Genomic DNA, 16,499 nt, shown 5'->3' with positions numbered 1-16,499 from the left:
AAAGGCAAAAAGAAGAGAATGGGTTAAATAATCTCCAGAATTTTGCAAAGTTTTTTAATGAATCCAATCTTGCATTCTGATGGTGTTGAATAGCTGAACATCACAGAGCAACAGTCAATAAAGAATTGAAATTGAGTTTCACACAAAGGATAATTGAGTGGAAACATGGTAGACTTGAGGAAATTATAATACCTTACTGACAAAAAATTATAAAAGGGAAGAATAAATGATGTAATCAAAGAAATGATCATTGAAAAGGGAGAGGAAATAGTCATTTCAGCAAGAATGAGGTTATAACTAATCTCTACTGATATCCTCCTGGCATTAAAAGAAAGTGAAGAAGGTACTCAGTACATTTGGTTTTTATGAGTAGCTCTGTGGTGAGTAGTTTATGAGGGGAGACAGACAAAAGTACCTGAGAAAGACTAAACATGGAGGTGCTATCATCTGCATCACTGGAAAGTTTCCTCAATGTTATTTGAACTTTTAAATGTTATTTGAAGGTTCTAGACATTGTTTAAATACCTATATCATATTAGTATTTGTACTTAATATATTTACATATTGTTTACACAAATTATATATGTACATAATATATGTATTGTGTTAGTATTTTATTGAACTGTGACAGAGGGTGGTTTTCTCCTCATCCGGGGAGAGGCCCCAGGAGGCTGGAATCTTGAGGAGCCAGAAGATTCCTTCTGAAGAGCAGTTGGTCTCTCAGTTTTGAGAAGCTGAAGAGAGAGGGCTGGTTAAGAGTTACTCCTGAGGGTTACCCACCTTTTTCCTGCTAGTGACTGGATATCCTTCCCCCCAACATTTCCCAATTGAAAAGACTACTGAAGAGGAACCTGAGAAAGATATTTGGAGTCTCTGTCCAGGGCAATTCCTGTTGCCCTGGGTCTGAACTGTAGCCAAAGGGCCAAACCCAGGGTCAGTCAACCTGACTATCTCTCAAGGGGGCTCAGGTTGCCAAAGCCTGAGTTCCCTCCAAACTCAAGGAGGGAGGGAAAAGGGGTTAGTTAGAGAAGGGCCCCCTTTTCCTCCATTTTCTTTTCCCATTCTTTTCCCTGCCAGTCAGTCCTTTGTATTACCCTAATTGAATTAATTGACATTAAAGTGGCCTAAATTTGAATCAAGTGTGAGTGAACAGCTTCAAGGGGAGAGACAACTTCCTAAAAAGAAACAATTTTGTCTCTAGTATTGGAGGAGGAGGAGAGGGACAAGAGGAAATCTGGGAGAGCAACCATAGCTGCGGAGGGAAGGCTGAAGTGGGAAAATCTCCAAACCCCTTCTCCTCTCTCTGGGCCAATCTTAAACATCAGCTGCCTCTCCGAGATCCCGTTTCTTTTACCACCAACAAACCTTCTCCGTTACAGAACACACATATATTCAATGTATAACATATTTATATATTCAATCCAGATACACCTTTAGTATAAATGCTTTCTAGGAAATTTCTAAATGGCATCTTAATTTGATTGACTACATAAGTAATAAATGACAAGTAATCATCACAAAATTTATAGCTGCATATATATATGCACACATAGGTAATATAATTTTAAAATTATACATATACTCACATCCATATTTATAAAAATCAAATTCTAGTTTTGGAGGGAAAATTTTGTACTCTTATTTTTTCATGGTTTTGTTTTTCTTTTGATAGTTATCCTTTGGACTTTCTGAGAAAAAGAAAGAAATAGGAATGATAAATCATTCAAGAATCCAAATATTTGGATTATACTCTCCTTCTTTCTCCAAGTTATTATAAAACTTTGGAAGTTATTATACTGTTTTCATACTCTCTGTACATTTTCAAAAACTTTTACCTAAATTTAAAATAATGTGTTGTAAATCTTTACTACAAAATTTTCTATAACCAGGATTAATAAATTATATATTTAATAGAAATATTGACTGATTAACCATGGGAAAGAACTTGAAAGCTGAGCTTCAGACTTTGCTAAAATCTGAGTATGTCTATACAAGTGCCTATTCATATTATAAAAAACAATTTTGTGAATACATACATGGAAAACCAATTTTGACATTTAATAACTCTTTTCATTGTTGCAAAAGGTGTTCCTGTTGCCATTTATTTAGCAATCCAAAAGAAGCATTCCACTTTTCTTCAAGAAAGGGGCCAGAATAGCTTTTGTTCTTATAGTGTGCTGCTATATCCATTTAAATTCTCTTTGAGGGCTGACTAAAGTTCAGTCAGTGATAAAGCTCCTGGTCTTTTAAACATTCCATTGGTTAGCCTTCTATATTTAATTGACTCACTTTTGAAATAGAAAATCTGTGAGTTAGCTATAATAGAGTTTTTATTTACTCTGTCAGTACATTTTAGTCCAAAGCTGAGGAACCTAATCTTTCCTGAAAATTTTCCAAGCAGAAAGGAAATGAAAAGAAAAAATCTTTTGTTTAGAAAGAGTTCACTGTAGACATATTTATGTCTAGCAGTCAGCCCAGATTGAGCTACACAAAGGAAACCCATTATTAGGAAGATAAAGCGTTTTATATATATATATATATATATATATATATATATATATATATATATATATATATATATATATATATATGTATATATATATACACACATATATATGTACTTAGTGTTAGTGCCTAACAGAAAATGTTTATTACTAGAAAGTATTTGGTGATTTATTTGTTTTTCAGTTACAATGATAAGAAAATGAATTAGGAGAACCAATTGCTTAAGAAATGCCCCAATCCCTTCTCCCAACCCCATTACATTCTTAAAGTGTACAAGTTTAAAATTTTTGTTTTCTAATGCACTTATTATTTACTTATTCTTCACAAGACATATTTGAGAGTTTCTTAAGACAGTCCATAACACCTATTATATTAGCCTGAGATAAAGTTTAGATTCATGAAAGCAGAATGGCCCAATGAATTATAAAGGATAGAGGCCTGGGTTTAGAACCTAAGTTACTAGCTATGGGAGTTTATGGGGTGTTTATGGATTAAATAGCACCTCTAATGTAAAGGCTTGCCAAAATCTTTTCAGTATGGCTCATCCATCTTTGGGGACTGCCTTTTACCCAACTCTCACCTGTGACTCCAAGAAGCTTTAATATATACAGATGCCATAACATGGTAAAAAAAAATTGTCTTGGCAGACAGGCCACACCAGATTGAGGGTAACTAACAGGTCTCAAAACATTCAATAACTTAGTAGATGTCTATCATGTGAAGACTTACCTCAGCCTTCAGTGATTCTGGAAGAGTACAAATGTCATCTTTGCACAACTCTGCCTCACTTGTAAGTTGAGACATCACAAGTTATTTAATTTACCTAAGCCAAAACTCAGCTTTCTCATCCGTAAAATGGTCATATTAATAAGACTTGTAGCACTTAATTCATAAAGATGATTTCATAAATGAAATAACATGTAAATTGATAAACAAATGTCAGGTATTCATTCACAAATATTATTGTTTTCTATTTTCAAACTACAGAGTTCTAGACATTATGATGACCAGAAAGAATAAACATGCCAAGAAATTTTTCATACATGTTTATTCTTTATTTTTTCCATACACTGATCAATGTAATCCTCACCCCCTCCATATTTCTGGCACATTTAACTTCACCTGCAATATCTACATAGTTATCCAACATCATTGCACCACCCAGAAATCTTATAATTTCCTCCTTTATCCCTAACCCTGTTAGGAAAGACACTTGCAGCTATTAAGAAGTAACCCCTGCATACATATAATATGGATAAATTATGGTAATAGTAAAGGACAAAGTTTAGTGCTTATGCTTAGATTTTCCATCATTCTTCTGACTTGGGAATAGGAGTAATGGACCTGAATAATATTCTTTTTTTTCTAAATGATGTAGAACTATCTAGGAATTTTCCTTCTTTGTCTAGAAGCTTAGGTCTAAGAACTTTTCAAGTTATAATTGATGGTGAAGAATATTCAAGACTGAAATTGCCTAGAGATTCCCCCTCTCTCTCTGAACAGTTACATTAAAGGTATCATACTTCCCAAGAATATCTCCATACTCTAGCCAAGAGGAAGAGTTCATAAAATCTCAATCTTCCAAAAATCTAGGGTGAGGAACTTCCATCACTCAAACTATATATATGGTTCCTCCTTCCATCTAACATATGGTTAAAAGTCTATGTGACTTTTCTAATGGTTCTTCAGAACTTGATCTAAGTGGTCAGGGCTCCTCCTAACCCAGACAAAACTAGTGAAGTATCAGACCTCATATGTAAAAATAATTTTCTAAAGGCCATTCTTATAATAAAATCAAGAATAGTGAGCATCATTTCTCAAAAGCTTATGGCAAGGGAACACAGGTCTTGCTAGGCTATAATGATTTAAATTATGTAGTTATTAGAGACCTTTTGACTTTCAGAACTATCCCGTCTTAATTTGCAGAGGCTCGACAGTTATTTGGCTCCTGAGTGATTATATTGTTCTTGTGTCTCCAAAATCTTTGGAAGACATCTACTAAGGTGTACACAGTATTCTGACCTTTGATAATGGAGATCATGTTTAAATTTTAAAAATATCAAATGCTTTTAAGATTGAAGGCAGCGAGATTACTACAAAAAGTAAATATAATTATTTTAAATGTCATGATTTTTTTTCACATATATCAGGTAAATGTTGCGAGGTAAACAATTTCTTAGAAGAAACATTCAGATCACCTCTAATTTGATAGACATGTGATGAAACTTTTTTTTCTTTTTTGAAAATTTTATTTAGTCAATTTAAAACACTATTCCTTGGTTACAAGAATCATATTCTATTCCTCCCTCCCCTGCCCCCACCTGTCCCATAGCCAACATGCAATTCCACATGTATCCTTGATCAGAACCTATTTCCATGCTGTTGGTGTTTGCATTAGGATGTTCATTTAGAGTCTACATCCCCAGTCATATCCCCCCTCAACCCATGTAATCAAGCAGTTGTTTTTCTTTGGTGTTTTGACTCACACAGTTTTTCCTCTGAATGTGGATAGTGTTTTTTCTTGTAGATCTCTCCAAGTTCTTCAGGATCACTGCATTGCCACTAATGGAGAAGTCCATTACATTTGATTGTACCACAGTGTATCAGTCTCTGTGTACAATGTTCTCCTGGTTCTGCTCCTCTCACTCTGCATCAATTCCTGGAGGTTGTTCCAGATTACATGGAATTCCTCCAGGTGATAAAACATTTTTAAAGGCTATTGGTTTGGAGAAAATCAGGTTAGTTTGAGAACAATCTAAAATTCAACTCTGGCTATGTGTAAAAGATGAAGGACCAAAAGATCTGTCAGAGTCAAAGGAGTGCTTATTCAGGAGTCCTAAAACTTGGATTTAAATTCCACATCTGAGAATTACTATGTAACCCTCAGCAAGTCACTTAATTTGTAAGTACTTCAGTTTCCTATTTTATAAAATTAGAGGAATTGACTAGACAGATTTTTAAGGACTCTTATTCTAATTTTATTGTTTTATTTTCTAAAACCATATAAACCCCAGGAACAACTTACTTAACTTCCCCATATTCTAGCCAACTCTCTAAGACTATGAAATTACTAAAAAAGTGTTGAACCAAATTGTTACAGTAATTTCTCTTATCTGAGGAATTTGGGCAACAAATAAATTCTGATTGCAGGCCCAGCTCTCTATCCATTGCTCCATGTAGGCCAGTGTGGTCTACTCTAAACTCTGATACAATTTTTAAAAAGACAGAACTATATTAAATTCAAATTCATATATTTGCTACCAGTGTTACAAAGGGGAAGTGGAGCAAACATCTCAGTTTTCCTCTTCATCCCTTCAATTTGTTAATTTCCTAAAGAAAAAAGAAAAAGATCATGTTTTTTGAAGACATGATCATGGATATCCAGTCATTAATATTTATTTCAAAGAAGAGTATTGAAGGTAAAGGGAAATTAAGGAGATTTTGTTTGAGATATTCATTAGGTAGTAGGTAATGGCATTCCCAGGTAACACTATTAATATTTCAGACTATGAAAGTAGAATGTTTCTGAAGAATTGATCTTCCTATGTGAAAAAACTAGAACTATACTGTTGCCATGGATATAATGTGTTTATACTCTGCTCTTTTCCTAACCATCACATGCTAGCATATTAACCTACTGAAAGGCTGTACTTCATTTTTGATTGTATGTGAGTTTTAAAAATTGTCATTGAATTGACATGTGGCAGCAGTTTGTGAGGAAGGAGTGTTGCTTTGCTAAGAACAGTTTTCAGTTTTTTAATCAAGGTTAAGGCAACCACAATACTTCACAAAATTCACAGGAAAATACTGAAATATAAAACCAAAAAATTCAAAGGTAAGAGCAAAAATAAAGTGTTTAAGCATCTCCTTCCAACAGTAGAAACAATACTAAATATACCAGGCTAACTGTGTCCTAAAACCTACACTAGTTTGAAATTTGAAAATACCAGTCAAGTGATTATTATCTTTCCTCTGTATTTCAAAAGGCTTGATTCCATTGAGCTGGATATCCACCCTTGAGCAAAAAACTGCAATTTCTCCCTGCCCTAAAGTAGCCTCAAGATTCTATTAGTAGCTTTGCAAACTTAACTATGACTGTTTAGTGACACCTGATACTCAGTCTCTTTACAGGTTCATAATCAAAGGCTTTCCAAACTGTATGGTCTACCCGAAAAGATTGCCCTCAGCTCCCAAAGATTCTGTGAATTCCATGACACATTGAATCACTCTAAAATAACTTTAGAGGAATATCTTGTGTCAAAAATGCTACTTCCATACCCTGCCCAATTGTTTTGTTGCTGGTCAACTTTTTCTTTTTTGGAAGTGGAGAAGAGTTGTTGTTTCCATGTTAAGATATGGGCAATGTGTCAAGTGTCTTTGGTTGTCTACATAAATTTGCAATTGATTTTGCTTTTATTGTGGTCTCAATTAGAGAACAGGGGGTAGGTAAGAGAGTAAGAAGGAAGTTTTTAGTTTTTTTACTAATTAAAACATTTTTAATAAAATAAGGAAGCAGAGTCAAGATGATAGAATAAAGGCAAAGAGAAATGGAAATAATCCACTGATTGCCACCTGAAAGAGATGCTAAGATGAAAACTTCCAGGAATAGGTCAATTAGAAAATATTGACTGAAAGCAGTCTGAAAAATATCAAATATCATGGAACCACCAACCACCACCAGAGTAACACTAGACTTAGCAGTTTCTACATTAAAGGATTGTAGGGCTTGGATATGACATTCTGGAGGGGAAAGGAGCTAGAATTACAATGAAGAATCAATCACCTACTCAGCAAAAATGAATATTATCCTACAAGGAGAAAATGGAAATTCAATGAAACATGAAGTTTTCAAGAGCTTCTTATAAAAAAGGTCAGAGCTGATTAGAAAATTTGACTTTTGAATAAAAAATTCAAGAGGAGCATAATAAAGGTAAATAGGAAAGAAATACTTTAAGTGAGTCAACAGGGTCAAAAGTGCTCACATTCTACTTAGGGAGATACTTGTTAATCCTAAGAACTTCATCACTATTAGGGCATTTAGGAGGCAGCAACAAAACATGACTATGAGGGGATGAAGACACAAAATACAAAATAAAAAAGTGAGAGAGAAGGTTCCATTGAAAGAAGATGTAATGGAGAAGTAAAATAAATAATTTCACCTAAAATAGGTGAGGGGGAAAAAGTTAATGCAACAGATGGGAATATGGGAGATGTCAGTCATTACTCACACCTTACTTTCATCAGAACTGACTGAAAGAGGACTAATATACATTCAGCTTAGTATAGAAATTCACATTATACCTCAAGGAAGTAGATTGGGAAGAATAAAGGAGAGCAATGCTGATGGAAGAGAAAGTTAATTGGGGAAGCTGGGGTCAGAGGGAAGACATTTTTGAGTAGAGATAGAGTGAAAGGAGAAAGGATAAATAGGAAAAAACAGGATTGAGGGAAATTCAGAGTAATCATAACTGTGAAAATATTTTTACAGAAAATTTTCCTAATTAAGACCCCATTTCTCAAATACATAGAGAATGAAGTCAAATTTATAAGAATATGATATTCCTCAAATAATAAATGGCCAAAGATATTAACAGGAAATTCTTAAACAAAAAAAATCAAATACTCAAAAATACTCATAAAAACTTACTCTAAATGACTATTGATTTACAAATTTTTGGTGCCACCTCATATCTGGGTTGGATTAATAAGACAGATAATAAGGCAGAAAAGGAAAATAATTAAAATTGGAGGAGATATTAGAAAATTGGGATGCTAAAACACTATTGGTAGAGTGGTGAATTTTACCAACAGGGAGAACAATTAGGAACTCTGCCCAAAGTGTAGAGTTCACATTCTACTGTTGACTTTCAGGCTGGACATCAGTTTTATGAAATCAACTTTAAAGAAATGGTTCAGAAAAATTTGATATGCCAAACCAAAAGAAAAATATGTAGGAGGCCAAAATTTGTATCTGCTGAAGAAGTGGACAAATTAAGGAAATGCAATCAGGCAGAGGGGAGCCGGCCAGCAGGGTGCTTTCACTTTTGCAGTCCCTCCCTCCTGGGACAAATCAGCTGTGCCAGATGTTGGCTATAAGCATGTGATGCTCAATGAAACCTCTAAAGAATTCAATGATGTCAAGAGCCAATTTAAAAAGACAATGACAGGTTTCATCATTCAATGTATCCAAAGGATTCAGAATTTGGCCCTTTGGCAAGTCTTCCAGTGGCAGAAGGAGCAGATGAAAAAGGTGAATGGAGGGAAGGATGTGGATGAAAGATATCTATTTCATGGAACAAAATACATCCACTTGAATGACATCTGCAGTCATAATTTTGATTGGAGGATCTGTGGGACCCATGCAACAGTTTATGGCAAAGGAAGTTACTTTGCAAGAGATGCAAGTTATTCGCATAATTACTCTGAGTCAGAGACCAATGTCAAAATAATGTTCCTGGCTCCGGTTCTGATTGGAGTTTTCACTCAAGGAGATTCAAATTATGTCCGGCTACCAATGCCACAGGGTACCCAGAATACCTTCTATGATAGCTGTGTCAATAACAGATTGGATCCCACCATATTTGTGATTTTTGAGAAGCATCAGATTTACCCAGAGTATGTCATAGAGTATGCTGGGAAGAGTAAACAGTGCACCATTAGTTAAGGCAAAAGAATTCACTGTTTCCTCAATTGAATCCCTCCCCCCTTTTTGTGAATAATAGCAAAGTAGCTTTTCTACTGTCCTGTTTTTAAGGAAAGCAGTAAGTGATCATGTAGGAGAGCAATTACTCAAAGATGACTTGTAAATGCCTTTTGTAGCAGATGTGTTTAATGAAAGATCATATGAAACATAATATCCGGAAGTAGAATCCTGTTTTAAATGTACCCAAGGAACTCACTATTTAAAGGTATGAGGCATTGAATCGTGATGAAAAAAAAAAAGACCAATAACAAACCTTTGAAGTACAAAAAGTCACTACCTAATTTGTCTGTTTCCAATGGTTGGGTTTTCACATGTGAAGTTTTCATAAAAGTCTTTTTTTAAAAAAATTTTTATTAGCTAGTGCACTGTGGTAGGAAGTCTCTTTTAGTTATTTTCTAATTGGATGGGAAGGCTACATCACCTGATGGATCAGCCAGTTAACAAACATTTATTAAGCACCTACTATGTACCAAAAGAATGCACGATATATTAGGGATACAAAGAAAAAAAGAGAGTCCTTCCTCTCAATTTCACTGTCTAATGAGGGAAACAACCTATAAACAACTGTACAATCAGCTATATGGGGATAAAATGGAATATCTAGGAGAGGAAAGATATAAAAATGAAAGGGAATCAGAAAGGGCTAAGTGGAGAAGGTAGGTTTTTAGCTGGGCCTTGAAGGAAGCCAGGAGACAGATGAGGAGGAAGAGCATTCTAGGTATGAAGGATAGCTAGCTAGAGAAAAATCCTGGAGCTGAGAGGTAGAGTGTCTTGTTTGTGGAATAGCAAGGAGGCTAGTGTCATTGGACTGAAGAGTACATGTGGGGCAGGGTGTAAGGTGTAAGAAGAGTGGAAAGGTGGAAGAAAGCTAGGTTATGAAGGATTTTGACAAGTAGAGGATTTTGTATTTGATCTTGTCACTCCAGTAAGTTGGATTGGTTTTTAGGAAAATCACTTTGACAACTGAATGGAGACTGGATTGGAGTAGAAAGTCTTGTGGCAGGCAGATTGACCAGCAGGCTATTGCAATAGTCCCAATTTAAGGGGATGAGAGCCTATACCAAAGTGATGGTGGTGTCAGAGGAGAAAAAGGGGTCTAATCAAGAGATGTTACAGGCCTTGGCAACAGATTCAAGGTGTGGAGGGGTGAGAGAGTGAGGAGTCAAGGATGACACCTAGGTTGTATGACTAGGTGACAAGGAGGATGATGTAACAGTTAAAATTTAGGGATATGGGGAGACTGAGGCAGATAGAAATTAGTTTCTCTCTGAAAGGAGTATTATATTTTTAGAGGTTTATTAAGGATTAAGGATTAAAGAATATATAAGTAAGAAACATGTGCCTAGGCCAGAGGCCTAGACAAAATAACCTCACATCATGGAAGAGACGCCTCTGCTCCAAAACGGAAGTCCAAAAGAGAGAGAACCCAAAAACTTTTGCCACCAGCTTAAATCCTTCCTTGATCTCGGCCCACCTCAGAATTCCCGTGAGATTACAAAGTATTTTGGGGAAGTGGAGCAAAGGCTTGTGGGGATTGTAGTCCTGTATTCGAGTCTATTTTTTACATTTCTCAGTTTGATCCTCTGGGAAGAAGTCCTTCCCCAAAGGATCATAAAAACATAATCAATTTAAAGATTACAATAATTTGAGGATAAGAAAAAAAAGAACAAAACCAATAATTCCTGGATGCATTGACAGAAAGCCAGTTAGGGGGCAGTCCCCTTTGGCATAAAAGTTTACATACAGATAAATGTTCAATCAACCATACCCAAAGTTCAATTTTGTGCAACTTGTGGTCTGGAGGCTTCTTCATGGTGGCTTCTCCAACAGTTCAGTCCTGGATTCAGAGAGGTAGCATCTTCTTTACCTAAAATCTCAAAAGGAATTTAAACTTTGCAATTTAAATAATATTTTTTTTTACATTCCCCCAATTAAGAGGGTGATTAAAAAACCGGGATCACTTAGGGATGCATGGCTGAGGTATATGAATCAATTGGCAAGAGATATTAAAAAGATATTAGAAAAATCCAAAAGAAAAGAAAAAATTTCTGGATGAAAATATAGACTGAAGTCTTATGTGTAAAAATTCCAAGTAAAAAGAAAAATAAATCTATAACAGGTCCTTGAATCAGGGCCCAATCAAAATGATCTAAGCAATGATGCATTTACCCAGTCAATAGCCAGGACTACAGAAAGGTACCACACTATGGAAGGCAGAAAAGGGGACCAGATTATAGGAGCCAAAGTTTCGGGGATACTCGTCTGTGAGTATTTTCAGAGTGAGTGTGGACACAAGGAAAACCTATGTCGAGCAATGATAAACATAGTAACCTCGAGTCTTCACACTAGGTTCAAGACCTTTGTATTGGCCTAGACGTGCATCAATCCATCCTGGATTGGCCTTTCTTTGGCTCTGTGCAATGGCTCTTGTGTGTATATCCTGTCCTGGAATCAGACAGAATCATTAAGCAAAGTCCCATAATTTATTTAAATAATTAGTAGCATCATTTTTATAGTCACAAGCTTTTAAGGGCATGCATTAGCAAATGTATTTCAAACTTGTAGCACTGAAAAGTCAAAAAGTTAAAGAAAATCTTAATGCTGGTGACATGTGCTTCAAATATAAAAAGGAGAGAAAAAATAATTAAAAAAACTGAAAAAGTATATTGCACATGCAAGAAAAATATAATAATAAAAGAGCTTTAAAATTCAAAAATATAGCTTATAATCATTGACACTCTGTGTCAGCTAAGAAAATAAAGAATACAAGGCTTTCTCACCAAAAATGAGATCCATTTCTTCTTAATATCTGGCCATGCTCACTGTGAGTAGAAGGCAAATGAATTGACAGTGAGTAGCCTCATGTTGCACCAAGAACTTGCAATTCCTCCAGGGAAGAAAACACCTGGAACAAAAAGTCAAGCATAGAGGAGGAGGATCCTGAATAGTGAGGCTCAGACCGAGGGCATGGATACCTAAGTGATCCCGGTTTTTTAATCATCCTCTTAATTGGGGGAATGTAAAAAAAATATTATTTAAATTGCAAAGTTTAAATTCCTTTTGAGAAGAATTTTAGGTAAAGAAGATGCTACCTCTCTGAATCCAGAACTGAACTGTTGGAGAAGCCATCATGAAGAAGCCTCCAGACCACAAGTTGCACAAAATTGAACTTTGGGTATGGTTGATTGAACATTTATCAGTATGTAAACTTTTATGCCAAAGGGGACTGCCCCCTAACTGGCTTTCTGTCAATGTGTCGAGTAATTATTGGTTTTGTTCTTAAACCCTTATCCCTTCGTGGTTGCCATCTGTAACAGTTAAAATTTAGGGATATGGGGAGACTGAGGCAGGTAGAAATTAGTTTCTCTCTGCAAGGAGTATTATATTTTTAGAGGTTTATTAAGGATTAAGGATTAAAGAATATATAAGTAAGAAACATGTGCCTAGGCCAGAGGCCTAGACAAAATAACCTCACATCATGGAAGAGACGCCTCTGCTCCAAAACGGACGTCCAAAAAAAGAAGCGAGAGAGACCCAAAAACCTTTGCCACCAGCTTAAATCCTTCCTCGATCTCGGCCCACCTCAGAATTCCCATAAGATTACAAAGCATTTTGGGGAAGTGGAGCAAAGGCTTGTGGGGATTGTAGTCCTGTATTCGAGTCTATTTTTTACAGTGATGAAGACCCTTGATAATGAGGGAAATTTGAGACGGGAAGATTTTTTGGGAAAAGAGAATGAGTTTTGTTATGGACATGTTGAATTTAAGATATTGATAGGACAGTTTGAGATGTCTAAGAGTCAATTAAAGATTCAAGACTGGAGGTCAGCAAAGGTTAGGGTCGGATAAGCAGACTTGAAAGTCATCAGTGTAGAGATGAGAGAGCAAAGAAGGTAGCCTAAAACAGCCCAGTGGGACATCTAGGATTAACAGAATTAGCTGGATGAAGATCCAACAAAGGAGATCAAGAAGGAGTCAGATAGGTAGGAGGAGAGAATAGTGTCACCCCAACCCCAAATAACTAGAGAGAAGAAAGTATCAGGGAGAAGAAGGTGATCAAGAATGTCAAAAGCTGCAGAGAGGTCAAGAAGAATGAGGACTGAGAAAAAGCCCTCAGCTTTGGCAATTAAGAGATCGTTAGTAAATTTGGAGAGATCAGTTCGGTTGAATCAGGAGCCAGGCTGTAGTGAGTTAAGAAGAGAATGAGAGGAAGAGAAGTGGAGGATCACTTTCCATGAGTTTAGCAACAAAAGACAAGAGAGACCTGGGATAAGAGTTAGTGGGGCTGGATGGATGAAATGAGGGTATTTTTGAGAAGGGATTCTAGTAGGGAAGCAGCCAGTAGCCAGGGAGAGATTAAAAGACAAATGAGAGTGGGAATGCTGGGGGGGGGGGAATAATCTGTTGGGGAAGATAAATTGGAATAGAATCACTTGTGCACATAGAGAGATTTGTCTTGACAAGAAGGGCTCCCTCTTCATGTGAGATAGGGCTGAAGGAGGAAGTGATGGCAGAAGGCCACTGGGTGATGTGAAATGAAGAGGGGAGAAAGGGAAGAAGAGGGAGCTTTAACAAATGGTATTGGTTTTTTTCAATGAAGAAGTCTTTTCTCCTTAATTCTCTACCCAACTCATTGAACCTGCATTGCATCTTGCTTATGTATTTGCTCCTTGCCCAAATTTGGGATTAAAGTGGGAACTTTGGGGAAAAGCTAGAATTAAGATGCTGGGAGCTGCAATGTTAGAATTTGGTACCTGTTTACCACAATCATTTGCATATTATTTATAATAGGATAGAAATTTATTCTTTTAGCTACCTTTACATTAGAGGGTTTAGTTGAATGCATCATGACTACTAGAAAATGGATGTGGGCTATGATATTTGAAAATTTCTTTTTAAGTTGTGCTCTAGAAAAATCAGTTGTTCATTTGTTGAGATATATATTTGGCAGTATCCTATCTAAACATACAATTATATTTAGGAATATATTATACATTGGAGAGGGAAAAACTAGGAAAACACTTCCTAAGATTCATTTCACCCAATACACTTTTTAGATTTTTCTATGGACATTAGCCATAGTCTGACCTTTAGGCAATGAAAGCTTAATTTAACAACAGTCCTTATTTTTAAGGATGCTTTTATTGATATAATCCCGAAAAGTAGAGACTATCTCATTTGTGTGGTTACTCCTTCTGCTAGTATAGCTCTCACCACACCTATACTTTTTTTATGCCATGTTTTCCAAATATCCTCTATAGTGAATTTCTCAGTGTGCTAAAAGGCCCGTTTCTGGTTTGTTCACCTGGCTGGAATCCCTAACTTTAACCATATAATACTTGCTTGCTACTCCATCCATACAAAATTTTTATTCTAGGATGATATATCCCTTCATTACTTAATGCATGAAGGTCATTTTGCTCCATATGGTATAGTCTTTGCCCACAATATGTCCTTCCATTGCCCTTATTCTTCAGAAATGGTGGTGTCTCAAATTTGTAACTATATTGCCTCAAAAGGAGAAAACAGATATTAAAAAAGATGGACTTTTGTGTTTGCAAGCAGCTTAAGATTGTTGAAAGCACTAGATTATTAGGCCCATCCTTTTGGAATAGCCATGAATCTCTTTAAGGAAGAGGTCATGTTTTGGGGTTCGATGCATTTCCCACAGTCTTAGAAACATAATTCATCACAGGAACATCTGGAGGATTTCACTGATAGAATTCATTTGGACTTTGTAGGGTATCTTCTTTGAGAATACTGAAAATTTCTTCAAGCATATGCTTCCATGTTTGATGCCTTATTTGATATTAATAATCTGAAGGTCAATAATGAGCAGTTAGCATTGTAGTTACATTAATCAAAGAATTTTTTATGATCCTTACAAATATTTTAAGAGATTCATAGTATCCTAGAATCATAGACTGAGTTCTGGAAGGGCCCTTAGAAGCCATCTAATCCAAATTCCTCATTTTATAGATGAGGAAACTGAGGCCTAGAGTAGTTAAGTGACTTATCCAGGGTCTCACAGATGATAAATTTCAGAGCTAGGATTCAAACCCCTGTCTTCTATCTCTAGATCTGATTCTACTCTACTATGCTGCCTACCACTTTTCCTTGTAGGAGGAAATCCAGTAAGAAAGTTTTTGTGATTAAATAGATCTGAAACTTCTGAATATATGCTTTTGGTCTCTTTTGTTTCTTTAATGGACCATTTAAAATGTTTTATTGATGCTTTTTTGTTACAACAATGTTACTTTTGTGTGATAAACCCATCCCCCAATATCACCCTCTTGGAACAAATAAGTATTGTTAATAAATGAATCAACAAATTGGCCATCTGAAAAATATGCCTTGTTCTATATCTGTAGTTAACCACTTCTCTGCCAAGAGATAGCATGCAGAGATCTATGATTACTATTGCCCTCAAAGTTATTCTCCTCCTTTTGCTTACTTCAATTTGTCCCTTTTAATATATTTCCCATACACTTTTTATCATTCCATTTGCATTGAAACCTTTGAGTTATCAACATATACATTGATTTTTTTAGGAAGCTCTTTTCAAGGTCTATCCTCTGCAAAAGATAATAGTATATAAGTTGCATATTTGCAACAGTTATCTTTATGGTGGTCTTTTGGCTATTGCTACTCTTCAGCACTGAAAGGCAAGTATTCCATATAATGATGTCTCCTGTTACTTTGGTCAAAGTGGAGAAGCCAACTTGATCACCTTCTTTGTTTGCCTGCGAAACATTGTTCCATCAGTCTTCAATGTTCATATTTTTTGGATTTATAGAGGATCAATATTGATGTAGTCCCAATTCTTGCTATCATTGGGAAAAAAATTTACATTTAGAATATCAATAGTCAAATTAATCTTTACAAAGTCTAAGAACTGTGATTCTAACCACTTTCTGCCACTGTATTGGGGCAGGAGAAGAGGAGGGGCTATGTAGAGCCAAGTGCCTTTTAAAATTTTCCTTTGTTTCACGGGGACATAATTTCATGGCCAAAGAACGTCATCACCTAGTTGCCAACCTGTTGGCGATGAGCCTCTCTGAGCTTAGCAGAGTTGTTGGTCACTGGACAAAAGACTAGCTCATGACCATATTTGAAGCTGCTCTAATTTTCTCCTCCAGTAGAGTCTTTGTAAATACATAGTCTCTTTCACACTAGAATAAGGTCTTTCAGTAGGACTTTGTGGTGTGTTGTTGATGGTTGTCAATCTTAATCATGGGCATATCTGTAACAATGAATTGTATGTTTGTTTTGCCTACTCTGCATGTGGCTAA

General features: G+C 35.9%; 1 protein-coding gene across 1 annotated transcript; it reads left to right on the top strand.

The window, feature by feature from the left end:
- Nucleotides 1-8,357: 8,357 nt before the first annotated feature.
- On the top strand, nt 8,358-9,330 carry LOC130454259 (protein mono-ADP-ribosyltransferase PARP12-like). Its single transcript, XM_056797313.1, has one exon. The coding sequence runs from the start codon at nt 8,609-8,611 to the stop codon at nt 9,167-9,169; it is 561 nt and encodes a 186-aa protein (XP_056653291.1). The 5' UTR covers nt 8,358-8,608; the 3' UTR covers nt 9,170-9,330.
- The last annotated feature ends 7,169 nt before the right edge of the window (nt 9,331-16,499 follow it).

This window comes from Monodelphis domestica, chromosome 5 (genome assembly GCF_027887165.1).
Source record: "Monodelphis domestica isolate mMonDom1 chromosome 5, mMonDom1.pri, whole genome shotgun sequence".
In the NCBI taxonomy this organism is placed as follows: Eukaryota; Metazoa; Chordata; class Mammalia; order Didelphimorphia; family Didelphidae; genus Monodelphis; species Monodelphis domestica.
The sequence above is the reverse complement of the archived record's forward strand: the minus strand, read 5'-3'. Positions and strand labels throughout refer to the sequence as shown.

Excerpts from the sequence above, each read along its gene's own strand:
- LOC130454259 (XM_056797313.1), top strand. The coding sequence starts at position 8,609 with ATGCTCAATGAAACCTCTAAAGAATTCAATGATGTCAAGAGCCAATTT.